Source organism: Artibeus jamaicensis, unplaced genomic scaffold (genome assembly GCF_021234435.1).
Source record: "Artibeus jamaicensis isolate MK-2021 breed Jamaican fruit bat unplaced genomic scaffold, CSHL_Jam_final contig_1132, whole genome shotgun sequence".
NCBI classification, from domain to species: Eukaryota; Metazoa; Chordata; class Mammalia; order Chiroptera; family Phyllostomidae; genus Artibeus; species Artibeus jamaicensis.
Genome location: NW_026521221.1, coordinates 6,790,876 through 6,818,331, shown reverse-complemented (window position 1 = coordinate 6,818,331; position 27,456 = coordinate 6,790,876). Strand labels below are relative to the sequence as shown.

At 57.4% G+C, this 27,456-nt stretch overlaps 1 protein-coding gene across 1 annotated transcript; it reads left to right on the top strand.

Moving 5' to 3' along the window:
- The first annotated feature begins 3,917 nt into the window (after positions 1–3,917).
- Positions 3,918–23,502, top strand: PLCB2 (phospholipase C beta 2). The gene is made up of 31 exons (XM_037161791.2): positions 3,918–4,240; positions 7,607–7,684; positions 8,316–8,384; positions 8,916–9,056; positions 9,192–9,271; positions 9,348–9,401; positions 9,510–9,585; positions 12,666–12,766; positions 12,925–13,091; positions 13,179–13,325; positions 13,495–13,652; positions 13,906–13,988; positions 14,230–14,314; positions 14,810–14,972; positions 15,126–15,238; positions 15,358–15,454; positions 16,488–16,572; positions 16,695–16,819; positions 17,340–17,494; positions 18,024–18,188; positions 18,780–18,879; positions 19,387–19,491; positions 19,659–19,753; positions 19,877–19,952; positions 20,365–20,590; positions 20,677–20,842; positions 20,942–21,018; positions 21,110–21,205; positions 21,703–21,760; positions 22,399–22,485; positions 22,854–23,502. The coding sequence occupies exons 1-31, from the start codon at positions 4,157–4,159 to the stop codon at positions 23,055–23,057; spliced, it is 3,516 nt and encodes a 1,171-aa protein (XP_037017686.2). The 5' UTR covers positions 3,918–4,156; the 3' UTR covers positions 23,058–23,502.
- The last annotated feature ends 3,954 nt before the right edge of the window (positions 23,503–27,456 follow it).

Sequence of the window (27,456 nt, the reverse complement as noted above, 5' to 3'; positions counted from 1 at the left end):
AGGCCCTGTTCATTTCACCTTTGAGGTCCAGCCTGTTACCCCAGCAGGTTAGGATGTTTTTGGATCCCGGGTGTCTCCCAGTATGTCCCCTGTTCTCACGGACTTCCTGCTGTTCACAAAGTTGAGGGGTTTGTGCACTGTAGCTCTGCCCACGTCGTGATGAAAAGGTGGATGAGGACAGAAATAAGGACAGAAGCAATCGATCTTTCTGAAGGCTTTCCTCATGTGTAATGCACCGTGCCCGCCTGCCAAAGGACAGCATCTCACCTATTTTCATCCCACTTAGAAAAATGGGTTCGTTCCACAGATAAACAAAGGCAGTGAAGATAAGTGATGCGTCTAAAAATACCCTGCTGTGGTAGGGACCAGTCCTGTCCTGCCAGCTACAGCTCTTCTCTCTCACTTGGCCCTTCTGATTGGGAAGAGAGAGAATTTAGAGCTGGAAGGGATCTTAGAAACGATGAAAAGCTTAACAGTTTTGTGAGCTCAGGTAACTTGTCAAGATCAACACCTTTCCTCCATTTCGGATTAACATCTGGGTTTGTTGAGAACAATTCAGTGTTCAGGCAGCTACATCTCAATCAAGGTAAGTTTGATCCAAAATGACACTTCAAAGGGAAACGTGTGCAGGACTGATTCTTTTCCACTTCTAAATCCCAGACGGTTCCTTCTCAAAGGGCTGGGTTCGGGAGGACAGGCAACAGCTTCCTCTTGGGCTTTAACCGGGAGCTTTGAGCTTTTGTTCACCTCGCATCTCCTAAGGGATTAGAACTTCAGCACCTGCTACCCAGCTTGTCCCCTCGTTCACCTCAGCTCTGACTGTGCAGAGGGTGGCCGGATGGAGATCCACAGCCGGACATACAGACAGGGGATGGGCAGCTCCTGGTCCTGACTCTCAGCCTGCCTCATCAGCTGTGGGGGCCATGGTGGTGCAAAGGTGGCGGGAGGTCAGCACTTAACTTCACAAGTCCTGGCCGCTTGGAGGACAGCCTGCTCCCAGTCTACAGGCAGAGGCTTGTAGATGGACTCGGTCTGCCCTGGGAAGGTGGGTCCAGCCCTCAAACTCACACAAACTGCTGGGGAGAATATCCAAAGAGCAAGTCAGTGAAGAATATATACTGAAGAAGAAATAATAAGAAATTGCATTTCTCCTGACAGTGTCTGCTAAAATAACATCACAAGTGGTCGGGTTCACAGCGTAGTGAGTGTGACTCCATGTGTCAGGCTGGGAAACAGTCCCCAGAAGATGGAAGAACATGGGCCTCTGAACCCCGCTGCTTCACCAGGTGTCATGGCATTGGGTAGGAAACCCACCTAACCCGACTCTCCTATTGCCTGGTAACTGGGTCACCTGAAGAATCTCAGTCCAGCTTCCACCACTAGATTTCTCTGGTGAACAGGTTGGAAAACCGAAGCATGAGGTGCCCACACAAAGCTGCCCGGAGAGTGAGCGAATTTGGGACCTGCCCCTGGGGCTTCGGGCCACCAGCATCTCCCTAGGAGGCGGCAGCATGTTGGCTGTGAGTTCTCAGAGATTTGTGTGGCCCAAAGCTTGCACACACCAAACTCTCTGGCCTGCGTGTCTCCAAGGATCACAGCTGACACAGGCCCTCCAGCGACTTCCCTGAGGATCTGCTTTCAGTTGATCCCAGCTTTTCCCCAGGAGGCACAAGCTTTCTAATGGAAGCGAGCCCAGTAGGGGGCATCCTCGTCCTTCCACCTTCTGCCCTGGGGGAGAAGGCGGGGTGAGGAGAGATTGGCAGATTGCCCCGCCGACCCACCACGCCCCCCTTGGCTCCTCGCCAACCCCCCCCCCCCCCCCCCAGCTCGGCGGAGGAGCGGGTTTCGGAAACTGGGTATTCGCGTGACCTCCTGATTTTCTCCACCTCCATGCTATCATTTTATACAGTATTTTTCTTTGTCGATACATGTTTTTTAACCCCCCCCAAATTTAAAATATTTTATTTGTTTATTTTTAGATAGAGGGGAAGGAAAGGAGAAAGAGTGGGAGAGAAACATCAATGTGTGGTTGCCTCTCATGTGTCCCCCACTGGGGACCTGGCCTGCAACCTAGGCATGTGCCCTGACTGGGAATCGAACCAGCGACCCTTTGCTTCACAGGCCCTTGCTCAGCCAGGCCCTCAAAATATTTTTAAAAGAAAAAAAAAGCCTTCTTTGATGAAGGTTTTTTAAACTTCCCTCAAATGTGTGCATTTCCTACATTCTGAAGGCTGCTTCTCAGGACACTGGCAGGAAAAGACCAGGCCCCGTGGTGGCTGCCGTTGGGGGCCTCACAAACTGGTTCAGACGGTGCCCTCACAGGGTAGACGGGTGAGGGCTTGTTCTGTGGATTCACAGCCTCGGCCTCAGCCTTCAGAGCCGGAGAATGGGAGGATCAGAGTACAGAATCCTGAGCTCCCTGACTCCCTTCCGCACCCCCAATCCTGCGAAATGAGAGGAGCCTGCCAGTCCCTTTCCTTTCCCAGGATGAGGAAGACAGAGGGAGTTGTCTTTCCAGGTCCAAACTGGAGAGAGGGCTGATGGCTGGAGGGCAGATAAGAGGGAGGGACGCAGGTGCAGGACCAGGGGTGACTGCAGGTGACAGGTGCAGGGGTTTGGGGAAGGATCAGGGATTTCCCTTGCAAAATCTATTCAAACAGACTGAGGGAACCTGATCCCAGGGAGGGAATCAGAACTGTGGGGACACCAGAAGGGCCCCCAGAGGGGCCCGGGGTTGGAGAGACAGGGGAAGAGAAAGGAGGGGCAGCAGGGCTCGGAGTCGGGGCAGAGAGGGTGAGCCCTGAGGGGAGAGGATGAGGAAGCTGGAGGACTCCCAAGCCGCTTCCACGGACTCAGTCAGGCCTTGCTCCAGGCTCCACCCGACAGTCCTGGAATGGCTCTCCTGGAGGTTATTTTTGGCTGAGAGACCGCTTGGCTCCAGCCCCACTGGCCCCCATCCTCCTGCTCCAGCCCCAACAGGCCAGCAGAGGCAGTTCTAGGGCCTGAGTGAGGGTTCCCTCATTGTCAGGGGCTGGCACAAAGACTCAGGTCCTGAGAAGGGAAGGAAGTCCTGGGTAGAGCTCCCTGCTCCCCCCCCCCCCCCGTTGAATTAACGAAGGTGATAATCAGATCAGATAAGGCTAGAGGAAGTGGGCTGGCTGAGCTGGGTCAGGACTGAGCTCCCTGGGCCAGGGCAGTGTTGGGGCAATGCACCTTGAGGAAGTACTCAGGGCTGAGGCCTCTCCAAGTAGCCTCCTGCCTCAAGTGTTCTCTCCCCAGCCCCTGGCACAGAGCAGAAGAGGGAGCTCGGCAGGAGAGCCCAGTGAAGGCTGGTGGCCCAGGGTTGCCCAACTAGCCTTGTGTTGAGAATGGCTGGTCGGTGGAGGTTCCAGGTCTCAGCCAGGTCCGGGGGACCAAGAGGAGAGAGTCATATGTGGTGGGTGCGATTGCCTCACTTGCACCTTATTTTCATGGGGAGGAAGCGTTGAGAAAGAGGAGCTGGGTGTTCAGCAAACTTTGCTTATTCAAAGCGCTTAATCCCAGCTGGGCACTGCCCTGCCCTCAACTCCCATCTCCAGGGTGGTCCCAGCCTCCTCATGGTCTGGGAGGCAGCCCTGTGCTCTGGGCCCCACCTCCGTGGAGGTCTCTTCCCTGGTCACCTCCTTGCCTTCCCTCCTCAGTCCCTGCCTGGCAACAGTGTCCCCAGCTGGCCCCCTATTCTTCCTTCTCTAGTCCCCCAGCCACATCTGGGGAGCAGGGACTACTCCTGGGCCCAGGAGGCCCTTGCTCTAAGCAGCCCGGGTCCTGTGACCTGCCCCACAGTGGTGAACAGCACAGAGACGGAAGCCCTGAGCAGGAAGTGCCGAGGCACAGCGTGAGGGCGGGGGCTTTGGGGAGGGGCAGCTGTCCTCCCTGGGCAGAAGCAGCAACCGCAGCCCTGCTGCAGACAGGCAGGAGGAAGCTGCTTTAAAAGGCAGCTGGGCCTCTGTGCGAGGCACTCAGCTCTGCACCCGGTCACTACCACCCGTGGGCTGTAGGAGCACACAGACTTCCGGACCGGCTCAGGGCGGGTACCATGTGAGCCCAGCTTGGCTCTCCTCCTGCCCACCCTCCTCCTGCCTGCCTGTCCAGTTTCACCAAAGAAAGACTTGGCACCATGTCTCTGCTCAACCCTGTCCTGCTGCCCCCCAAGGTGAAGGCTTATCTCAGCCAAGGGGAGCGATTCATCAAATGGGACGATGTGAGTGGCGCAGGGGCTGTGGGGGCAGGGGCTGTGGGCGCTGGGACACTGGGGCACAGGGCCCGGCCGCCAGGGGCTTTGCCAGGGTGGGCGGGTTGGTTTATGTATGTCAGGACTGAGGCTTGGCCGGGCAGCCGGCACAACTGCCTGAATAAACAAACCAGGGGAGGGGGTTTTTGAGGGAGTGTGCCCCAAACATCTGTCCCTGGGCTGCTGAAGCTGAGGCTCTGCATCTGGATGGGCCGGCGTCCTGGGTGGAAGTTTCTCTGGGTCTTCGTCTGTCTCACCCCCAGGGTCCCCTCCCACGGAAGAGCACGTTTTGCTGCCCCTGGCCCTAGCCTCAGTGGGAGGAAAGTGTGCCCCCCCGAGCTGAGGCAGGGCCAGAAGCAGAGGCGGACTAGTCCTCTACTTCCAGCGCAGATGCCCCAATCCTGCCCCACTGGGACGCCTAGACCGAAATTGTCCGCTCCTTCCCTTCTGGCCCTGGCCCTGGCCCTGGCCCAGGGAAGCCCTGCCCTCCCCTGAGCTGCAGCAGGGCAGCCACAGAAGGGCCCTGGACCCCAAGCGAGAACTGGAGGCCTCTGTTCTCAGGGGACTGGGAGGGAGCAGACTGACTTCTGCTTCTGCTGGCTGCTCTCAGCTGGGCTCCCCATGCCTGCCTGTCCACAGGGGAAGGGGGAAGGCACCGCTTTGCCCTGCCTGGTCTCCACTCTGTCTGCTCCTTCCCAAACTGGGGCCTGCCTCCCAGCCTCTGGCCTTCCCAGACACCGGGGCCAGGGATTCTCTTGAGTAGGTGGGGAGCCCAGTATGAGGACCCTTCTTCAGGGTGGGGAAGCTGCTGGGCTGGCCCTATGGGAGAGTTAGAGGGGCTGGTCCCAGGAAGGGACCAGGAAGGGTGGGGGTGGGGGTGGGGGGTGGGGAGAGGGCCCTAGGGCTGGCTAGTCCCCTTCACAGGGGGGATGAGAAGGTTCTGGGTCTGAGTTAAGGCACCTTCGGCTCTCGGCTTTCAGGACCAGGCTAGGCTGAGTAATCTGGTTGCCATGACTATGGGAGGAGGCTGTAGCTAGTCTAGCTAGTTGCTTTCCGCTTCCCCAGGGGTGTGTGGTCGATGCGGCACAGTGGCGGCATGTCCCAGGAGCCCGTGGAATGAGGGAAGTGGCTCAGAGTGAAAAATGAAGTGGCCTCTCTCAGTTCCTCTGGGAAGTGTGTGTAACCTGCCTGGACAGAGGGTCATTAGGGGTGGGGACATGCTTCGTGGTCTTCTCTGCAATCCAGCACCTGGGAACCTTGCCACCCCGTTCCCCTCCCCGAGCCAGGGCACTGCATGGTCCTCCACCCTGACTTCCACAGGCAGGAACCTCTGGAGCCAGCCCATCCGCAGGGCACGTGCAGTGGGGGCCAGGGCTCTGCTCTGAGACCGCCTCCGCCACACTCAGCTGGTGGTCGGCTTGGGTGTGTCGTGCCGTGTAGAACAAGCACAGTGCACAATACGTAATCAACTCCCTACTTAATTTTGTCAATTTTGTCTTCCATGGCCCCTTTACAGTGTCTTTGGTAAGAGAAGTTCTCCTCCCACCCACGGAAGGGAACGCAGACAATCCATTTGCTCTCAGGGAATACAATCCTGTGGTCGTGGTTCCTCACAAAGCCCGGTCTGATTTCAAAAACCAGTTCTAATCCAAAAATCCAACCTTCATTTAGAATGCCATCCTCTGCCCTCCTCCCTTTAGAAATGGTTTTAGGTGGGCTGCAGTCCCCCTGGTGGGATTCCCTGCTCCTCCCAGGCCCTGCAGGGATGGGGTCCAGGGAGGGAAGTGAGCGAGGGGTACCAAGTGCTGAACTGAACAGACATGTTCCTCAGCTGCCTCATGCTCTCTGAACCTGGCAGGTGGTGCAGGCTTTTTCTTTCTCTGGTGCATATTTTTGAGGATTCTCGGGAGACCCCCCCGCCCTGAACTGGGGATCTCTTGCTTAAGGTCCTGCTGCTGCTTTCCTTTCAGGAGATCGCTTGCAAGGACTTCATCAGCCCCTCTGAATCCAGTTACAACTTTCAGCTTCCTGTAGCTTTGCACTCTTTGCCCCTCTCTCCCACAGGCCAGCTCTGGACTCCAGCAAATACATATGTGAGCCTTGTCCCAGCAGACTGGGCGGACGGGCTCATCTGGCACACTCGAGTCCTTCAGCCTCCAGTAGTCGGCTGGTCTGTCACCAACTTGGTCTCCCAGGCAGGAGTCTGGCCCCAGTCTGTTATGTCCCACATGGCCAGGGGCAACCAACGCTCTCCGAGTGCAGGTGACACCCCTCGCTAGGCTTAGGGTGAGGGGTCAGGCCCCCTCAACCCTCTCTTGCTCAGGTGAGGAGGGAAGGGAATGGAACTCACAGCACAGCTTTCTCCAAAAGTAGCCTCCTCACAGTGTGAGCTTTCCCCAGGCCTGCAACCTGCCCTGACCGGAGAGCTCTCTGAACTCTTTCCTCTGTGAACTCTGCATCTGACTCGGTGGGTGTGCAGGAGCTGCCGTGTCTCTTCGGAAACTTCCACTTCAGAGTCTTGTTATATGAGCATTCGAATATCATCATAACTGAGGTCAGGCCGTGTGCTCTGTGAGCTGCACGGGAACTTCGAAGGGAGTTCATTCATCATTCCCTGGCTCCTTTAGCAAATCTGAGGCCACTGGGCTCATGATCTAGGACAGGCTTGTTTCTGGGGAGTCCAGAGCCCCTGGGGATTTCCTGGATGGGCTTTTAGGTCTGAGAACAAGCCCCCACCCGCCATGTTTCAGAAAAGGATTTTCAGAAGAGATGAGGCTTGTGCTGGTCCTGAAGCGGGTTTCAGGCTCAGAGGAGAAAATGCACTTGGTGTCTGCATGACAGCTGGATGGCCCGGGTGAAGGGGACAGCTCGAGCAAGGAGGGACTGGGCAGGCGGGAAGCCAGCTTTTGGCTGGACTTTGTAGGACCTTGTATGCGGGTGCAGCAGGTGGATTCTCGGCTCTGTTGAGCTATCCTGGAGGTAGTATGGACCCTTAGGAGAGATATTCTACCCCTTCAGCGGAGCTGTGACCCATAAAAACAGGGGGAAGTAGGGGCCAAGATGCTGTTTGCAGTGTAAAGGGAGAACCTCTCTTTGGGGTTTAGATGGAAAACTATCCTCTCTTCCAGAAATGGCAACTCCAGTCCTCTATCCCTCGCCTTCCCTGATCCAGAGCTTTTAAGGCTCGTGCCCAGACTTTAGCTTTGGAGAACAAAGCCCAGATTCCTGGGGCAGCCACCTGCCAGGGAGCTGGTGAGCTCAAAACCCCTGGTGCCCAAGGCCAGGGAAGCTCCGCCTGAAGTCTCAGAGTGGGGCGCTGACTCCTTCTCTTGGCAGGAAACCACAATTGCCTCCCCGGTTATCCTCCGCGTGGACCCCAAGGGCTACTACTTATACTGGACACACCAGAGTAAGGTGAGGCGGCCCCTGCCTGCAGTGGCCCTGAGCTCCTGCTAACCCATGGAGTCAGCGCAGCCTCTTGGCGAGGCAGACTTGGAGGCGTGGATACTGGGGAGCATAGAGTGACCTGGAAGGGTGGTGCTGGGGGACCTCCTGTGAGCAGGGGCTATTTGCTTTGGGAGGGAGGGTGCAGTCACTCCAACCACAGCCGCCTTGGGCCTAGGTGCTCCAGACTTAGCATCCCACAGAGGGGAAGGAAACAAGCTGCAGCTGAAGGCTGATTCTCTGCCTGCGGTTCCAGCACAGCTGGAGGGCTGAGAGTGGTCGGAGAAGGGCCTCAGCACCTAGACAGAAGGAAGGGAGGGGGAACCTGGGGAGAGTCCAGGCTGGAGGAGGCAAGACTGCAGACTACAGATCCTCGAGGAACTCAGAGTGGCCAGGGAAGGAAAGGACAGAGAGGAGGGGAGGAGGGTCGCCATGCACAGGGAAAAACTGACCCCTGGGAAGGGAAGGCTGGGGTCTGGGTCACCCCACACAGTCTTGGCACCTAGAGAGGGCAGTTGGCAAGATGCGAAGGGATATGGAAGCTCCCTCCTCACTGTTCTATGTCCACATCCCTTCTATGTTTCCATCTGGCCCCTTCCAGGAGATGGAGTTTCTGGATATCACCAGCATCCGGGACACCCGCTTTGGGAAGTTTGCCAAGATTCCCAAGGTAGGAGGGCCCAGTATAGCTCAGGTGCAGCATGGCCACCTGCTCCACAGGGCTGGGCCAGGAGTCCCCAGGGGAGCGGGGAGAGCTTCCTGGGCTGGGCAGCAGGACCTCCCCTGAGCCGAGGAAGGAGAAGCGCTGCTCCCGGGCTTGCCGGGGCTCCATTTGGCACCATCTGCACAGATGTCTCAAGGCCGATCAAGGCCGGCTCCTGCACTAAATCACCCCGGGCTGTCTGGGAGGGGTCACTGGAGGCTGTCTTCACCCCCGACTGGTTTTCCTGTCTTTGCTTAGTGCCCCTAGACAGATTGGAGGAAGGGGTTGGTGGAGCAGGTCTCCGAGACATATCTTCAAATAAAAAGGGACAAACAAAATACACAGAAGTCCCAGACCCCATGGCCTAGGTTATCTTCTTCCTGTGGGTTTCTCCCTCCCAGCCCAGCCCTGGTGGACAATCGTTCAAGTGGCCAAAGGGGAGGGACAGGGCAGCCACCGTGGGCAGGGACGATGCTAACCATGTCACTACTGCCGCAGAGCCAGAAGCTCCGGGACGTCTTCAACATGGACTTCCCTGACAACAACTTCCTGCTGAAGACACTCACCGTGGTGTCTGGCCCTGACATGGTGGACCTTACCTTCCACAACTTCGTCTCCTATAAGGAGAATGTGGGCAAGGTGCACTGGGGTGCCCTGGCCTGGGGCTCGGCACCTGGCATAGCCTGGCCTTCCTGAGAGACAGGGCTGGACCAAGGGGTGGTGTGGACACTTCTGAGGTCAAGGGCCTGACTGCTGTGCTCTGGGGTCCTGCAGGACTGGGCTGAAGATGTCCTGGCCCTGGTCAAGCACCCACTGACCACCAACGCCCCCCGCACCACCTTCCTGGACAAGATGTAAGTGCCTGGCCCTACAGCGCAGGGCTAAGTGTGCCAGCCTCCGGGCCTGACGTGTTGCTTTCTGCCCCACCAGCCTGGTGAAGCTCAAGATGCAGGTCAACCCTGAAGGGAAGATTCCTGTGAAGAAGTGAGCCTGCCCTATTCCCTCCCCACACTTCCTCCCAGCTCCCCAAAGCCTTCCCTCTCTCTCGGCTGACTCCTCTCTTTGCCCACATGCCTTTCTCTGCTCCCTTAGTTTTTTCCAGATGTTCCCTGCTGACCGCAAGCGGGTGGAAGCCGCCCTCAGTGCCTGCCACCTCGCCAAAGGCAAAGTGAGTGGTCCCCCTCCCCGGCCCACCCGGCTATTCTCCTTGTCACCCGAGCTGGCTCTAACCAGAGGTCAAGTTGCCAGGCCTGGTCAGGGTTGGGGAGGGAAAGAATAATAGCACAGTCCACAGTCCCAGCAAACAGCTCAAAAGCCAGTTAACCCAAGAACCACTGGTTTCTGGGGCACAGAGACAGGACCAGGCAAGAGGGGTGAGATGCCCTGGGTTCCGAGCAGGTCGGCCTCCTGGCCCTGGATGGCAGTGCGTGCGGGGCAGGGGCTGGTGTTCAGGACGGGCAGCAGGTGTGGGTGCATTTGCATTCCAGCCTTGGAATGAAAGTGGAAGGGAATCCTGTTCAGCCTGGAGGAGTGAGGTACGGTCATCAAGGACAGGAGGCCATCTGCAGGGGTCGGAAGCTACAGGAGGGGACTAGCTCCATGGGGTGGAGGGAGAGGCTGGGATAATCAGGGGTGTGAGCTGCTAGGACACAGATTTTAACTCAACACAGAACAGCATTTTTTCCTTTCTTTTTAGTCAAATAATTAATTTTTAATTACAAGTTGTGTGCAGGTGTATTATGTAACACATCCATGAGGTGTATTATGTAAATTACAAAAAGGAGCCCTCAGGGCAGACTCGGTCCTGAGCCAGGATTTCTGCCTGGCTGGGGGAGTGGATCTCAGCCCCCCACCGCCTGCCCCCTCACCCCCACCCCACCCCCGTCTGTGCAGGCTGCCACCTGCGCCCCACTGAGTCTTTTTTCCTGGTAAGAATTTGAAACATTGTAATTAAACTAAGACCTCACTGATCATTTGTCCTCATGAAGCCCAAGAGGAATACTTCCTCCATAGTCACAGCTTTATGGGGCTGGTGACCCCTGGGTGACATCAGTGAGAGAGGATGCAAACGTGGGGTGGGAGAGAGAATGGGAATGGACCCATGCCGAGGGCCCACAGCCGGCTTTGCAAACTGCGGTCTGTACGCATCCATCCTCCTTTTCTCCTGCTTCCCAAGCTCCCACCCTGGCTGAGTCCCTCTGATTTGTCAGCTCTGCTTGTGTCCCAGTAGGCGTCCAGGCCCATCTTTGCTTGAAGCTGATTGGTCCAAGATCCAATTGTAGGGAGATCCGTCCTAGCTCTCCTGCTCCAAAGTAAGACTTCATTGTGACCGTGGAGGACATTCCGTGGCTGCTTCTGAGATAAAATCCCGGAATGCCACTCATCTGCTTTCTGTTTCTACGGATTTGCCGATCTGGACATTTCATGTAAACAGACCACACAATATGGGGTCTTGGATGTCAGGCTTTATTATTTAGCATAATGTTTCCAAGGTTCATCCATGCTGTAGCGTGTATCAGCACTTCATTCCCTTTTATGGCTGAAGCATAGCCCATTGTATGGCTATATCACATTTTGCTTATTTATGCTTACTTATGAACATTTGGGTACTTTCCACTTTTTGGTTAGTATGAATAATGTTGTTATGAACATTCACGTATACTATTTTGTCTGGATGTAAGTTTGCAGTTCTCTTGGGTATATCCCTAGTGGTGGAATTAATAGATCATATGGTAACTTTTTTTTTAGATTTTATTTATTTATTTTTAGAAAGAGGGGAAGGGAAGGAGAAAGGGAGAGAAAAATCAATGTGTGGTTTTCTCTCGTGCGCCCCCCCCACTGGGGACCTGGCCCATAACCCAGGCCCGTGCCCGGACTGGCAACTGAACCAGCAGCAACCCTTTGGTTCACAGGCCCACACTCAATCTACTGAACTACACCAGCCAGGGCGGTAACTTTCTATTTAACATTTTGAGGAACTGCCAAACTGTTTTCCAAAGTGACTACACCATTTTACAGTCCCACCAGTATTGTATGAGGGTTCCAATTTCTCCACATCCTCACCAACACCTGTTATTGTCTCTTGTCTTTTTTCTTTAATTTTAGTCATCCTAGAAGAAGTGAAGTGATAGCTCACTGAGATTTTGATTTGCATTTCCCTAATGACTAATTCTATTGAGCATCTTTCTATTTGCTTATTGGTTGTTTGAATATTTTCTTTGGAGAATTATCTATTCAAATCTGCTGCTCATCTTTCGATTAGGTTATTTGCTTTTTACTGATGAATTGTCCCTGCTTGGATATCTGATTTGCAAATACAGGGTGAGGCAAAAGTAGGTTAACAGTTGGCCTTAGACAATAAGAACAGGTGGAAAATAATATAATAATTAATAAATAATCATACAAGAATAAACTCTGTCTTGCACACTGAACTGTAAACCTACCCTTGCCCTACCCTGTATTTCCTCCCATTCTATAGATTATCTTATTACCTTTCTGATGGTGTCCTTCAAAGCACAAAAGGTTTTAAATTTGACCAAGTCCAATTTATCTTCTTTTGTTATTGTTCTTGTATTTTTTAAAGATTTTATTTATTTACTTTTAGAAAGGGGAAGGGAGGGAAACATCAATATATGTTTGCCTCTCACACGCCCCCACCAGGGACCCGGCCGGCAACCCAGGCATGTGCCCTGACTGGGAATCAAACCAGCAACCCTCTGGCTCACAGGCCAGCACTCAGTCCACTGAGCCACACCAGCCAGGGCTGTTCTTGTATCTTTTGGTGTCTCTAACTAGAATCGCTGACTTGTCTATTTCTCCCTTCAGTTCTGTCAGGTTTTACTTTGTGCACCTTGGGACTCTGTTTTTCGCTGTATTATTTATATTCAAATTGCTTCTTTTAAAAATTTTGTTCTCTATGTTAAAAAAGCTAGCCCACTACTCTGGCAAGCAGCACCACTTACTTCTGACCTCCTTTTCTCCTCATTCTGGTCATTCTTAGTTCCAATCCTGCTCCAGCCAAGAGACTACCTACAGCGTCCAAGTTCAGGGACAAAGCAAACCAACTAAGCACGCTCTCTGCTCTGCACCCAGGGCCTTGACAAGTGGATGCTCGGCATATCCTCAATGCTCCTCTTTCTGCCCTGAGCCCTCCCTCTAACCAGGCCCCCTGTGCAGGCTAGGCCTAGTCTGTGGTTCTTCGTGCTGAGAAGGTGGGGCAGAGGTGATTGGGTGACTCTGTCCCTCCAGAATGATGCCATCAATCCTGAGGACTTCCCAGAATCTGTCTATAAGAGTTTCCTCATGAACCTCTGCCCTCGGCCAGAAATAGACGAGATCTTCACTTCCTAGTGAGCTTCTTGGGCTGGGCTGGGCATGGCGAAGGGGTGGTGGCTGAAATTCCCGCTTGCTATGCTGATGGTTAGGAGGCTTTGCTGGACAAGGGGCAGCAAGTCCGAGTTCCGCAGCCTGGAGGATATAGGCCGGTGCTCTTCCTTCTGGCCTACAGCCATGCCAAGGCCAAACCCTATATGACCAAGGATCACTTGACCAAATTCATCAACCAGAAACAGAGGGACTCCCGCCTCAACTCCTTACTGTACCCGCCCGCACGGCCCGACCAGGTGCAGGGCCTCATCGACAAGTACGAGCCCAGTGGCATCAACGTGCAGAGGGGTGAGAAAGGAGGGGAGCCCTTGCCCGCGGGGGGCTTGTCCTGCTCTGAACTGGGCTGTGGCCCTGACAGTCATCCCTGCCCCCCAGGCCAGCTATCACCGGAGGGCATGGTGTGGTTTCTCTGTGGGCCGGAGAACAGCATGCTGGCCCAGGACAAGCTGCTGCTTCACCATGACATGACGCAACCACTCAACCATTACTTCATCAACTCCTCACACAACACCTACCTGACAGGTGGGCCCTAGCTGCCACACTGCTGGCTTCGCTTTTACGGGGGCTGCTCCTGTTCCCTGAATTCTTCATGGGGTTGCCCCGGGCTGCCAACAGTACAGCCCAGGCTGGAGCAGAGTTGGGGGGCAGTCCTTAAATGATGTCCCTGCCCCTGCCCCTTGCTCTGGCTCAGCTGGCCAGTTCTCAGGCCTTTCCTCCGCTGAGATGTACCGCCAGGTACTGCTGGCTGGCTGCCGCTGCGTGGAGCTGGACTGCTGGAAGGGGAAGCCCCCCGATGAGGAGCCAATCATCACCCATGGCTTTACCATGACCACAGACATCTACTTCAAAGTAAGACTCGGGGTGTGGGGCTGGTGGTGGAGACCCTGGTGCCCAAGCCCTCTGGGTGTGGGGGCATGAAGCAGGACGGCGGGAGGCCTGGGACCAGTGTGGGGACGAGAGGGGATCAGAGGAGACAGGGGGCCAACCGTGGCCCCCCAGTTCCATGAGCATGTTTAAACAGGAGAGGGGAAGGGTGCTGTTGCAGGGGGTGGGGGGAGCTTGGGGCACTGGCCCCCTCTCCACTGCATCCTCTCTCGTTCAGGAAGCAATTGAAGCAATTGCAGAGAGTGCCTTCAAGACCTCCCCCTATCCTGTCATCCTGTCATTCGAAAACCACGTGGACTCGTGAGTGCCCAGGCCCAGTCAGCCTCACTCTCTGCCCTGTCCCCATCTTCTGCCTGCACTGCCCTTCCCCAGCCACTCCTGGCCTCTACCTGTGCCCTCCACACAGTCTCGAGACCCCAGGCCCTCTTGCCTGTGTCCCTGCCCCCGAGACCCCCCCGTGCTCCTGATGACCCAGATCCGGGGCCCAGAAGGATGGCCCAGAGTGGGGCAGCGCTGCTGAGCCCCACCCCACTCCCTGCAGACCCCGCCAACAGGCCAAGATGGCCGAGTACTGTCGGACGATGTTCGGCGATATGCTGCTCACAGAGCCCCTGGAAAAGTTTCCGGTGAGTGGGCTTTCCTGTGGGGTCCCTGGGGCTGGGGGCTGGGGACCAGGGGCCCTGTCGGGGCCAGGTTAACCACATGTCAACCTGTGCTGGACTTTGAGGGTACACCGGTGACAGAGATGCAGCCCCCACCCTCAGATGGCTTACTCTCCAGTGGGGAGACAGACAGGGAACCTGGCCTGACAACCAGTGGCTGCTATGGGAGCACTTGGGGAGTCCTGGTCCGGTCTTGGGGTCAGAGAAGGCTTCCTGGGGAAAGTAGTGGCTAGGCTGAGACCCAGGGGAGGTACTGGATTTACGTTGCTGAGAGTGGGGAACAGGGGTCCCAAGCAGATAGAATGGGCGAGAGAGAACATCACTGAGGAACTGGGGTAAGTGGCGCCGGGCAGCCGTGTGGTGCACGAGGGGAGTGAGGAGAGGTGAGGCTGGAGAGGGGGGCAGGGGCTACACCCTGAAGGGGAGGAGATGGTGCTGACACCCTCTCCTCTCCCACAGCTAAAACCAGGCACCCCCCTGCCCAGCCCTGAGGACCTGCGTGGCAAGATCCTCATTAAGAACAAGAAGAACCAGTTTTCTGGCCCAGCATCCTCCTGCCAGGAGCCGGGTGGGGAAGCTGAGGGCAGCTGCCCCCCTGATGCCCCTGTGGTTGGGGACACAGGTGAGTCAGTGTGGCAGAAGTGGCGGTGGGGTGGGGCGGGGGTAAAGGAGCATCTGGAATGAGAGAGAGGGGCTGGGCCTGCAGGGGACGTGCTGGGGAGCCAGCCTGGGGTGGGGGCCCCCCAGCCCTGTGCTGACGAGTTGTGTGTGGCAGTGTGGGCTGGTGATGAAGTGGCCAAGTTAGAGGAGGAGGAGGTGGAAGATGAAGAGGAGGAGGAGTCGGGAAACCTGGACGAAGAAGAGATAAAGAAGATGCAATCTGACGAGGTGTGTGGAGACAGCCGGAGGCCCTTCTGCCATCCCCACTGTGGAACCCTCCAGGCAGGATGCGGCCATGTCCCTGGGCTCTGTGCTCTCCTACCCTCACCCTCCTCTCTCTTCCCTAGGGCACAGCGGGCCTGGAAGTGACAGCTTACGAGGAGATGTCTAGCCTCGTCAACTACATCCAGCCCACCAAGTTCATCTCCTTTGAGTTCTCTGCCCGTAAGTTAGCATGGGCTGGTGGTGGTCAGCTGGAGGTTCGGCTAGATCCGGAAGGCCCCAGAAAGTGTGTTCTGACAATAGGCAGTTTGATGAGTGGGGGTGAGAGGAAGGGAAGCCCTCCCCCTTCCTTGGACTGGGGCCTGTTTCTCTGAACATCCATCAGAGGAGTCAGGTGAAGGACTCGTTTAAGTGGCAGTGGCTCCCATTTCTGAGTACAGTGTGTACTGAGGAATTTGGCACTGAGCGGGATGCTCTGGATTATGTCGGTGACAGGCAGACCTTTTGTGACAGGCCACCTCCGTGCAGCTGGCCGGGGACCCCTGCAGACTCCTGCAGTTCTGTGGCTCCTAATCCCAAAATCCCCAGCCTCAGGGTATGAGGACTCCTGGGAGGCAGTGACAGGCAGAGGGACCAGCCAGTGCACACCTGCCCCTTGTACCTGCCCTTTCTGTGCACACCATGCTTTTTATCTTCTCCAGACACATGTACGGCGCCTTCCTCCCCCGCTCCGTGCGGGTCCCCAGCACGATCGCCTCTCTCTGTGTACACCTGCACTCAGTGCACTCACCTATAACCTTTTTCCTCAGCCCTGAGCCCATAGCCTGCACCACCTGTGCTCACCCATGGCATGTACCGCCCTTGGTGTGTGCCTCTCACCCTGCACTGCCCTTTGGGTTCATACCCTGCGCATCACAGTGTGTTTCTGAGTCCCTGAGCTCACCCTAGGGTGTTCCCCACACCCTCTGCACCCCTCAGGGCAGGCCCCCCTCACCCTCCGGTGCTGTGACACACACCCAGTCCCGATGTACATCCACCACTCACACCCTTTACGCACACACACACCAGTACCCACAGCGGACCTGCACACCCCTGCTGCTGGGTTTGCCCTCCGGCCTTGAACCCCCAAGCCTCCGTGGGAGCGCTGGGTCAGATGCGTCTCTTGTGCAGGACGTAGCTGCACTGAAGGGGAAGGTAGTTCCAAGGGACTACCTCAGTGTGACATGGACTCCTCTCCTCTTTGTCCCCCACGCAGAGAAGAACCGAAGTTATGTCATCTCCTCCTTCACGGAGCTCAAGGCTTATGACCTGCTTTCCAAGGCCGCAGTGCAATTTGTGGAGTATCCTTGAGGCCTCTGTAGCCAGAGGCTCTGGTTGGGGTGGAGGGATGGGGGCAGGGCTCGAAGGGGGGCTGCTGGGCACTCCTGATGCAGCCTCAGGGGGCTCCTATACGCTGGGGCAGCTACAACAAGCGCCAGATGAGCCGAATCTACCCCAAGGGCACCCGCATGGACTCCTCCAACTACCTGCCCCAGATGTTCTGGAATGCTGGCTGCCAGATGGTTGCCCTCAACTTCCAGACGATGGGTGAGGCGCTCCCAGGCCCTTAAGAACCTCCCCTTGGCCCTCCTGCTCTCACCGCGCTCCTGGGGGTGGGCTTTAGAACACACAGGGTCCAGATGTCTGTGCAAATGCTGGGAGCACGTGCAGGTGTGTGGCCGTTTCGGGACAGAAACGCGTTAGCCCACGCCTGTAGGATGCACGATAGTGAGTGTGCCTGTGAAGGTGCCCGGGTGCAGCACGGGTCCTGGCCACTCTCTGAGCGGGCCTACGGGAGCCCCTGCTTCACTGGCCTCAGCCCCCACTGTGAGCCTGAGCCCTGGTCGAGGCTTCGGTCCCGCTGACCCCAGGCTGTGGGCCCTTCCTGAGAGAAGAGACACCCTAAGAAACCAGGCTGAGACCCGAGAAACCCTCATGCCCACGGTCTGTTCAACCGCCCCATTCACAAACCAGGAGGAAGGCTGGGAATGTGGGCACAGGGACCGGGCAGAGACCCCGGGCTGAGACCCCGGGCTGGGCCTTCCTCACCCCGCGCTCTCGCCCCCAGACCTGCCCATGCAGCAGAACATGGCTCTGTTTGAGTTCAACGGGCAGACTGGCTACCTCCTCAAGCACGAGTTCATGCGTCGGCCAGACAAGCAGTTCAACCCGTTCTCCGTGGACCGCATCGACGTGGTGGTAGCCACCACCCTTTCCATTAAGGCGAGGCCCTGAGACGGACAAGCTGCGGCCGGGGGTTGGGGTCTCGAGGAGAAAGACTTAGGAGCCCCACTCCTCTACTCCCAACCCCCTCTCCTGATTATCTTGAAAACTTCAGCCCCAGCCAGTTCCAGCAGTAGCAAGTTGCCTTGGAAACTGCCTCCTCCTCAGCCCTGGAAGCTGCCTCTTGGTCCCCATGGAAACCAAGGGGAAGGGCTGAGGCTGGGGTGGGGGAAGGGAGAAGAGTGGGCAGAAAGGGGCAGCAGGGGCCCCAGGCCCTGGAACAGAGCCCTGTTCCTTCTTTGCCCGGGAAGGGAGGCCCCCACCTCTCCCCAGAATGCTGGAAGCTCCCCAGTCACCAGGGTTTAGCTGCTGCCCTTGGGCTGCACAGCCTCTACTCAGTGGCCAGAGCTGAGTGGGGCTCTTCCAGTACCTGAGAATGGACGCTTCAGCTAGAGAAGCCGGGGGCCCCAGGTGCTGGGGAACGCGGGCTTGGGGAGCTGATGCTGGCCTCTCACGGCCCCGCCTCCAGGTCATCTCCGGGCAGTTCCTGTCCGAGCGCAGCGTGCGCACCTACGTGGAGGTGGAGCTGTTCGGCCTTCCCGGGGACCCCAAGAGGCGCTACCGCACCAAGCTGTCGCCCACTACCAACTCCATCAACCCCGTCTGGGATGAGGACCCCTTTGTCTTTGAGAAGGTGGGAGGCGAGGGCAGGGCAGGGGCTGCGGGCTGGGCAGGCTGCAGGCTGTCCCTGGTTCTTGGCCTTTTCTAGAAAACAGGAGCTACATGAAAGGAGTTCCCGAGCCGCCTCCTGTCCCCACCCCTCCCTTTGTGCCCTCCTGAATGTCAGGAGTCCAGGAGCAAATTTACAGGAATGTGCTTGGTGGGCAGGTTATGCGTGTGCGCATATGTGCGCGTGAACACGAGTGTTCATGTTAGGGTCAGAGGCAGAGATGTGAGCTCCCAGACCAGGTTGCAAGGTCCCACGGGGTCACTGGGGGTCTTCTGCCCCCACTGGGTACTTGTTGACAAAGCTGTCACATGCTGTCTGCACCAGGGTCCCTAGAGCCCTGGGCTGCATGTCCAGCCCTTCTCCCCGGGTGGACTAGCCGTGGCATGAGCTGTGAAGATGTCTGTGTGTGCGGCCTAGAGGGTGCCCTCTGTCCTCACCAAATCTGGTCACGCCTGCCAGGCTCTCACACTGACCCTAGACTTCACAAACTAGGGAGGGGGCCAGCTCGGCCGCCCTCTCTCCTTGCCAGCCTGTCCTGTCCTGAACTCTCCCCAGATCTTGATGCCGGAGCTGGCTTCCCTCAGAGTGGCTGTGATGGAGGAAGGCAACAAGTTCCTTGGACACCGCATCATCCCCATCAGTGCCCTCAATTCTGGTAAGCAGGGGTCCTTCCCCACAGCTCCCAGCAGATCTGAGAGCAAAGCCAGCACCAGGAGCCTGTCCAGCAGGTGGGCCAGCTTCAGGGAAGTGGCCCCGAGACTTCACCCAACCTTTTTATGTCATCAGCCCTAAGGAGTGGAGCAGGGTAGTGCTTCTCCAGGAAACCGACAGAGGAGGGGACTCTGCCCACCTAACAGAATGTCTGTAATTTTCTGGAACTACAGGGGCAATTTCCCAAGTAGCCGACACTTCTTGGGCACTTAAAATGCTTTAAGAGCTTATAACATGTCCTCACTGAACCCTAACAGTTAACCACATGAGCTAGACTACCACCCCCATGTCACAGTGACATGCCCAAGAACACGCAGCCAGGAAGGCGCAGGACCAGACTCACTCCCTGGCCTCTCTGACTCTAAGACCGGAAGCCTTGCGCGCTGGGCTGCTGGCGTGCGGTGGGGCAGCAAGGGGCCCCGCTCACTGCCCACTCCACGGCGCCCCGCAGGGTACCACCATCTGTGCCTGCGCAGCGAGAGCAACATGCCCCTCACCATGCCGGCGCTCTTTGTCTTCCTGGAGATGAAGGACTATGTACCTGACACCTGGGCAGGTTAGGAGGCCCAAAGGGTGCTGGGCACCGGGGCTGTCCATTTCCTCTCCCCCTTCCTCAAGTCAGACTCTGGAGTGGGCAAGGACAGGGGGTCCTAGGGTCGGCGCGCAGTGGGGAGGTGCCCAGGTACGCTCCATACCAGGCCCGTGATGCTCCTGTGCACCCAGATCTCACTGTGGCCCTCGCCAATCCCATCAAGTTCTTCAATGCCCATGACAAGAAGTCTGTGAAGCTCAAGGAAGCCATGGGAGGTCTGCCTGAGGTCTGTGTTGCTGGGTCCATCTCCAGGGGCCCCCAGGAGCTTTGCCCTCTCTGTGGGAAGAGTCCAGGGCTCAGGGAGAGAGGGCTGCTGGAGCCATCTTCCTAACCCACTCTTCCTACACAGAAGCCCTGCTCTCTTGGGAGTCCAGTTGCCAACCAGGCGAACGGAGCAACTGCCCCAACCAGCAATGGGTCAGCAGGTATGCACTGTGAGGTCCTCCCACCCACGGGGAAGGGTCCTGCCTTCTTCAGCTGCATCCATAGGCACATCCCAACCTACCAACAGATCTTTAAATAACAGACTTTGACCCAGGAAAGGGAACACTGGGTCTGAAACCTCAGTGCTGAGGAAGTGCACCACCGGGGGCTGTACTGGCACCCGGAGCAGGCGGGGTGGAGCAGAGTTGGGTCAGGGGGCCTCAGGGCACCTGCCAGCCAGCCCTGTGGCTGTTGCAGCAGCCGTGGCCAGTGCCAGGGAAGAGGCCACGAAAGAAGCTGTGGGTAAGGCCTGCTGAGTCCGAGTAGTCTTGGGGACCAGCCTGGGAGGACTTGGAACTAGTGGGAAAGAGGGGGGCTCCTGGGCAGCGGGATGCCTCACCGGGGTCCCTGCAGAGCCCCGGACCACCAGTCTGGAGGAGCTGCGGGAGCTGAAGGGCGTCGTGAAGCTGCAGCGGCGGCACGAGAAGGAGCTGCGGGAGCTGGAGAGGCGTGGCGCGCGGCGCTGGGAGGAGCTGCTGCAGCGGGGTGCGGCGCAGCTGGCGGAGCTCGGGCTGCCCGGTGTGGGGGGCAGCTGCGGGGGCTGCAGGCTTGGCCCGGGCAAGGGCTCCCGCAAGAAAAGGTAATAACAGTGGCGACGAGCTGCCCATCGCGTGGCAAGTGCCGGCGGCAGAGTGCTTAGGACCTGTTCCCATGTGGCCTCCCCAGGACCCTGCCCTGCAAGGAGACCACTGGAGCCACTCAGGCTGAGGGCCCCGAGGGCGCGGACACGCGCGTGCGGGAGCTGAGGGACCGGCTGGAGCTAGAGCTGCTGCAGCAGGGCGAGGAGAAGTACGAGTGCGTCCTGAAGCGCAAGCAGCAGCAAGTGGCCGAGGTGCTGGGTCGGGGAGGGGAGAGAGCTACGACCAAATCAAACCGCACACTGCGCACAAGAAAGGGCTTCACCCTAAGCCGGTCCTTCCTCTCCCTGCAGCAAATCGCCAAGATGATGGAGCTGGCCAGAGAGAAGCAGGCTACAGAGCTGAAGACCCTCAAGGAGACCTCAGAGAGGTATGATTGCCTCCCTCCCACGCCTGACTCTTACCTCCCAAGAGGACTCAGGCCCCTGCAAAACTTCTTCTTGCTGCCTGTCTCTCTACAGTGACACCAAAGAAATGAAGAAGAAGCTGGAGGCCAAGAGGCTGGAGCGGATCCAGGCCATGGTCAAGGTCACCACTGACAAGATGGCCCAGGAGTGGTGAGTCCTGGAAGAGAGGCCCAGGGCTGAGCCGGAGCCACTGCAGGCGGGGCCGGGTCTCCCCACAAGCGGGTCCTGACTCGCTCCCTGGAGATGTGCCTGTCTCCTGGCTCTAGAAAGTTAATTTCACTTCTGTCACCTCTGATTAGAGTGACCTCCTTACGCAAAACACATGCCAACACTATCTGACCAAAGAGGAGAATTTAAGGGAAAATTAAGCATGCAAAGAGAGAGGTGCAATCTTGGGATGGCAGCTTCCCACCAGTGCTTTCCCATGCACCTTGAAGGGCAGTGAGGGTTAGTGAGGAAGTCCTTCCTTCAGAGGGACCCCCTGGAACCTTCTGTGGCCCCTCGAATCCTCCTGGGGTCCCCAGGTCAGTCCTTGGTTTGTTCCTGCCCTTATCATATAGTCCTCATTTGGCTCTGAGGAGTCTCCACCTCAGCCCGCTCTTCCCGGGGGCCTCCTACCCTCTCTGAAACCCTGACTACCCCAACAGGTTGAAGAGAGAGATTAACAACTCCCACATCCAAGAGGTGGTACAGGTCATCAAGCAGGTATGTAACGCTGCATCCTCACAAACACACACGTGCACGTGCTCTCCCAAGGGAGGCGGGTGGCGCGGGGCCTGGAGTTGCCCTTAGGAGATACACTGTGCAGAGCACCCTGTCCAGCTGGGAAAGGCAGCAGGCAGTGCGGGGCCCAGAGCTCCTGGGCCAGTCTGAGTGTCTGTCTCTCTGGGGAGATTGGGCTACCAGCCCACAGGGCGTGTGTCTGTCCGGCTGCCTGTATGGAAAGCATATAAGCCAGGGGAGGATGGGATTGGGATGGGTGGTTGAGAGGGAGTGAGGGGTACTTCCTGAGGCTCCAAGGAGTTGGAAGAGGAAGAAAAACCCCGCTGAGAATGGACCTAAAGTTTTCCTGGGGATTAACAACAGTAGCAGAACTACCAGCTATTGGCATGACCTTGTGCCAGGCGTTAAGCTGGGTGCTTCACCTGAACGGTCTCATATAAGCTTTCGTTATCCAGTGAGGCAGGTACTATTATCCTTGTTTTATAAATTAAAAAAAAAAACCTGTTCGAAGGTTAAGGAATTTACCCTAAGTGTTACAGCTGGTTAAGTGGGACTGTCGCTGGGTGCCAGCCAGAGCCTGTCTGTGCCGCCCTGATTCCCTGCCTCTCACTCCCACCCAGATGACAGAGAGCCTGGAGCGGCACCAGGAGAAGCTGGAGGAGAAGCAGGCAGCCTGTCTGGAGCAGATCCAGGAGATGGAAAAGCAGGTGACTGGAACCACTGCCCCGGCCCCCAGCAGAGGTGGCCTGGCTCCAGGGTGTAGAGGGGACCTGCTGCGGGGAGCTTCCAGTCAGGAGAGTGGGGTGGGGCTCACCCCTCACCAGTGAGTCACAGGGTCTGGCTCCCATGGGACCCTCCATCCCTTTCACATGAGACAGCTCTTCAGATCTCTTTGCTTTGTGGGCACCCCCTCTCCTGAGAGGCTCCCTGAGGGTCTCCACTGTGCCCTACCTCCTACCCCCCTCACCTGGGAGCTCTGAAAAGGCTGGGCATCTCTCTGTTCCATTGTCCGGGGCGGGGAGAGTGGGTAGGTGGCCCCTCCTGAGCCAGGTGGTGGTCCTTGTTGTCCCCGCAGTTCCAGCAGGAGGCGCTGGCAGAGTACGAGGCCAGGATGAAGGGCCTGGAGACGGAGGTGAAGGAGTCGGTGAGGACCTGCCTCAGGGCCTGCTTCCCCTCTGAGGCCCAGGACAAGCCTGAGATGTCCTGTGAGGCCTCCAGGGAGCCGAGTGGGCCGGACCCACTTAAAGCCACGGAAGACACCCAGGAGAGCTTCCTTTGATACCTCCGTCCAGCTGGGACCTCCTTCGAGGACATTTCTCCTTCTCTGGAGGAGGCTCCGTGCCCCCAGGGAGAAAGGCCCCCGCAGCCCCAGCACTCGGAGGCTGTGGGACACGGGGTTCCCTTGGAGCCCGGAGCACCCTCCTCCACAGCCAGGCTACAGGAGGAGGCGGCGACCAGATACCGTCGGGGCAGGGGCTCCTCGGAGACGTGGAGGTCCTCCGAACTGGCTTCCTGCTCCTCGTTTTTCTCCTCCTGGAATCAGGGTCATGTATTTGTTGAGGGCGAAAGAATACGGACCGGGAGGCAGGACGTGGGGGCCTGGCCTCCCTCTGCCTTTCCCAGTGTGCAACTAGCGGCGCCCCACCCTGGAATCAGTGTCCTCACCCGGACGGGCAGGCCTGGCCACTGGAACCTCCACTCCGGCACCTGTAGTTCAAGCAGGATCCTTCAAGGCTGGCAGCTCACGCTGGCTTGTAGGCCCCATCTCAGGCCTGCCCTGAGTTGGCCTCATTGTTGGCTCCCTGGCTGGTCCAGAGCCTGGCACTACCTCCACGCTCCCTGGGAAACCACTGCCCCCAGGATCCCAGGCTGAGGTCCCTTCCCTGGCTTCCTGCCTGCGGGGAGTGGGAGGCTGACATGAAAACGCAGCCTCGGCTGCCTGGACCTCAGCCGCCGAGACAGCTGGGGCCGTGGCTGGCGGCGAGGGGAGAAGGATGGCCTTTTGGGCACTTTCCCACTCGGAGCCTGGCTCACCCCTTTTCTTAGGTTGGGGGTGGTGATTTCCTGGCATGTGGCCCCACCCAGGCTGCCTGACAAGGTCAGGATCATTTTCTGTCCTAGTTTATTTATTTTTCTCCTTACTCCTACTAAAGAACTCTGTCCAAGTTTTCCTGACTAAGCCTGGCCTCTGTTCTACGGCTAAGGAAAGGGGAGGAGAGGAGGCGGGTAAAATACCCTGAAATGAAGCAGGCCGGGGGGAACCCTCGGGAGCCGAACCCCGGGGCGAGGCGCCCTCCACAACCCAGTGGGGGGGCCCTGCCTCTAGGCTTGAAAAGGAGTCACTTCCCCTTCTGCCCTCCTTGATGCCGTAACCATTCAAAAATGACACCACCCCTCTTCTCTACCCCCACCCGGATGTGGCCCTTCCCTGTCTCCACCCTCAAAGCTGGAGCAGAGGAGCCTATGCAAAGGTGCCCCCCACCCTCTTGGGGAGCTGCAAACCTTCAGACCCCTGCCTCCTGTTAAGCACACTTACAGTGGTCGGGTTCTCAGCCCCCTGTGGCCGTCATGGTTGACCCCAGCACTTGCTATAGAGGGGCTTGTGGGCATCCAGTCACTGTACCTATGACATGGTCCTGAATCCCCACTGGGGCCAGGCACTGGCTTGGGAAAAGCAGGGTGGGGGTTGATTCTGGGAAGAGGTTGTTTTCTTACCAGAGTTTAGCGAATGCCATTAGCTATGTGCACCTGTGCCTTCGGAAAATAAACAGGAACCTCCCCACCCCTCTGGGGCCCTGACCTCTGGGATCCTAGCGGTCCCTGGCTGCGTGGTGAGGCTAAGGGTCTGCTCATCCCCAGAAGTAAGGTCTGTCACTGAGCAGCCTGCACACACACTGGATATGGCTGAGGGTGGTGCCCCGTCTCAGTCCTCCAGCTGCACCATCTGCCCCCCAGCCCAGGGGTAGAAACCCAGGTTTAGAGGAACTCACTGACCTAGACATGGGGCACACGCCAGAGCCAGTACCAAACAGAGCCAACTGGGCAGTGCCCAGCTTGTGACAGGGAGTGCCCCGGGAAGGAGGGGCTGATTTCCCCTGCTTTTCTAAGCCAGGCCTGCTGGTCTCTGGGCCCCTAGTGTGCTCGGAAGCCCAGGAGCTCGGAAGCCCAGGAATGAGGACAAAATCCTGCCTCCTAGAGAGGCCTCTGCACAGCAAGCTGGGGGCTTCCAGGCCCAGGTGCCCTCCTCCCTGCTTTGTTCTCTTAGAAAGGAGCAAGGTGCCCCTGGGAAACTACCGTCGTCTCGGCCCTGGAGATGAGTTAGTTCCTGGCATCGGGAGGAGCCAAGGAAGGGTTTACCTCTGTCAGGGCACTGGGCAGGTGAAGGGCACCTGGGTTCCATTCCTGCTGGGTATCCAGGAGGCTGGGCAAGGTCCCTGTTTACTTACCATGCCTCAGTTTCACCTTTTGCATAAAGAGAAGGGTCCCTACCCCCTTCCCAATCTCCCTGCTGATTCAGATGCCAGGTCCCCTGTTGACTCACCCGCCCCCTGCACCCCCCAAGCTCTCCCAGCCACGTGCCACCGGGCCCAACCCTGCTGAGCTGCTGCAACGTGACAGGGTGAGGGGGTTGGTGACACTTGAGGAGGAAAGAAGGGGGTCTGGGGGGCGGGCAGCTGCAGACAGAGTGACAGACTGCAGACCTGAGCCGTCTTTGCAAGGAAGCCCTTTTGCCAACCTGGGGCCAGCAGGGGAGAGGCTCGGGGGTGGGTGGAGAGAGGGAGCCGCGAGCCTGCCTGCCCCCTGCCTGCCTCGGCTCTATCTCCTGTCAGCCTTCAGCTCCCTAAGCGACAGCTTCTAATTTGGGCTGTTGGTGCCTCTGTGCTCTGCAGCAAAGTTTCAGCTTTTTTTCCCCCCAGCTTTGCTATTTCTTTTCTTTTGGGAACATACTGAGCCCACAGGGAAGTCCAAGCAAAGCCTCCAGGGCCTGAGACCCCCCCCAGCCCCCCCATCACCCTCTGCCCTACCCCACCACAGGCCTGGCCCCGATTGGCAAGGCCACCTGAGGCAAATGGAGCCAGCTACTCCTTCCAAAGAGCACCCAGCACGGGGCTCTCTAACAGGCCAGGGTGAGGCCCCCAGCTCCTCTTCTTCCGTGGAACTGTCTCCATCTTCCACAGCAACATGGGCGTCAGTGAGGCAGAGATGCCTCGGGGAGGGAGCTCGGGGGAGAGGGGCCGGCAAGGTGCCCAGTCTGTGTTTCTCTCCTGCACGTGGGGGGTCGCTGCCTGGCTGTAGGATGGCCTGCCACACACAGATTCCAGGGGTACCCCTGGCCTGACCCTGGAAACAGAGAAAGAAGGGAAGAAAGCAATTTCCTTCATGGTGGAGAAAGGGAAATTAAGTCACGAAGGGAAGAAAAGCCTTTCTTCTTCTGTCTGAGTAAAGAGCTCGGAGAACATTCCTGTCCTCCTGGGGGTTGGAGAGTCTATACCCACCCCTGGGCGACACCCAGGTCTGGGGGCGGGATCGGGCTTTCTGCGTGCTGGATAATTGCATAGCTCTTTTCCTGACACTCTCCAGCAACATCTTGCCTGATGCAGGCAGGGTAGTATTATTGGCTCCATTTTGCAGGCGGGAATCGCACTGCTGGTAAATGCCTTCAAACTGGGAATTAATGCTGATGTCAAACCCTGGCAGAGCCCTGAGCAGAGGGATTAAGAAATGCAAAAAGAAGAGGGGCTTCACAGTGTGTGCAGGTTTGCATCACATGTTCCTTCGGGGCAGGCTCCCTGGGGCCTGGGAGCTGGAGAGGGGCAAGAAGTTCAGGGTGCAGGGCCCTACGGCCACCCGCCACTCACGCACGCGTGGCCTCCCTCCTGGAGGCAAACCGTCTCTCTGCCCTGCACCTTTCCCCGGGCAACCTCTGCTGCAGAGCTTCTTGTCTCTGCTCTGCCTGGGCTGAAGACACTTCTCCCTTTCTCTTAATTTCCTGTCTTTCATAGGAAGGGACCCTTTCAAGTAGCCTCCAACACTGTTCTTTCAAGGCGTTTTTCCTGCCCCAAGGCCCTTGCTGCAGTAACCTGGTCTGGAATGTCTTCCTTGCTTCTCTGCAGCCAGATCCCACCCCACACTTCCTTGAAGACCACCTCAGAAGCTCCACCCTTGGAAGACCTCAGGGCCCGCCCTCCCTCACAGCTCCACCTTTTCCTCTCAGGGCTGTCTCCGTTTGTATTTAACAGATAAATTCAGCCTTCAGGTGATAGACTCCACTTTTTTAAAAAAATGTTTTGTTTTTTCTTTTTTTAAAGGATTTTATTTATTTGCCTTTAGAAGGGAAGGGAAGGAGAGAGGGAGAGAACTGTCAATGTATGGTTGCCTCTTGTGCATCCCCTGCTGGGAACTGGCCTGCAACCCAGGCATGTGTCCTGACTGGGAATCGAACCACGATACTCTGGTTCGCAGTAGACTCCACTTTTTACGTCCCACTGGAGAGGGAGGTCTTTTCCATCCAGAACTGAACTTCTGCTTCTCTACTTCCCACCGCTGGAAACACAATACCTGGCTTACGAAAAGAATCAGTAAATCTGTGGTTGATACCTGATTCACCTCTTATTTTTCAAGTATCAGTTTCAAGCCTACGCACCCTCCCACATCCCTTTGCTCTAGGGCACCCGGAC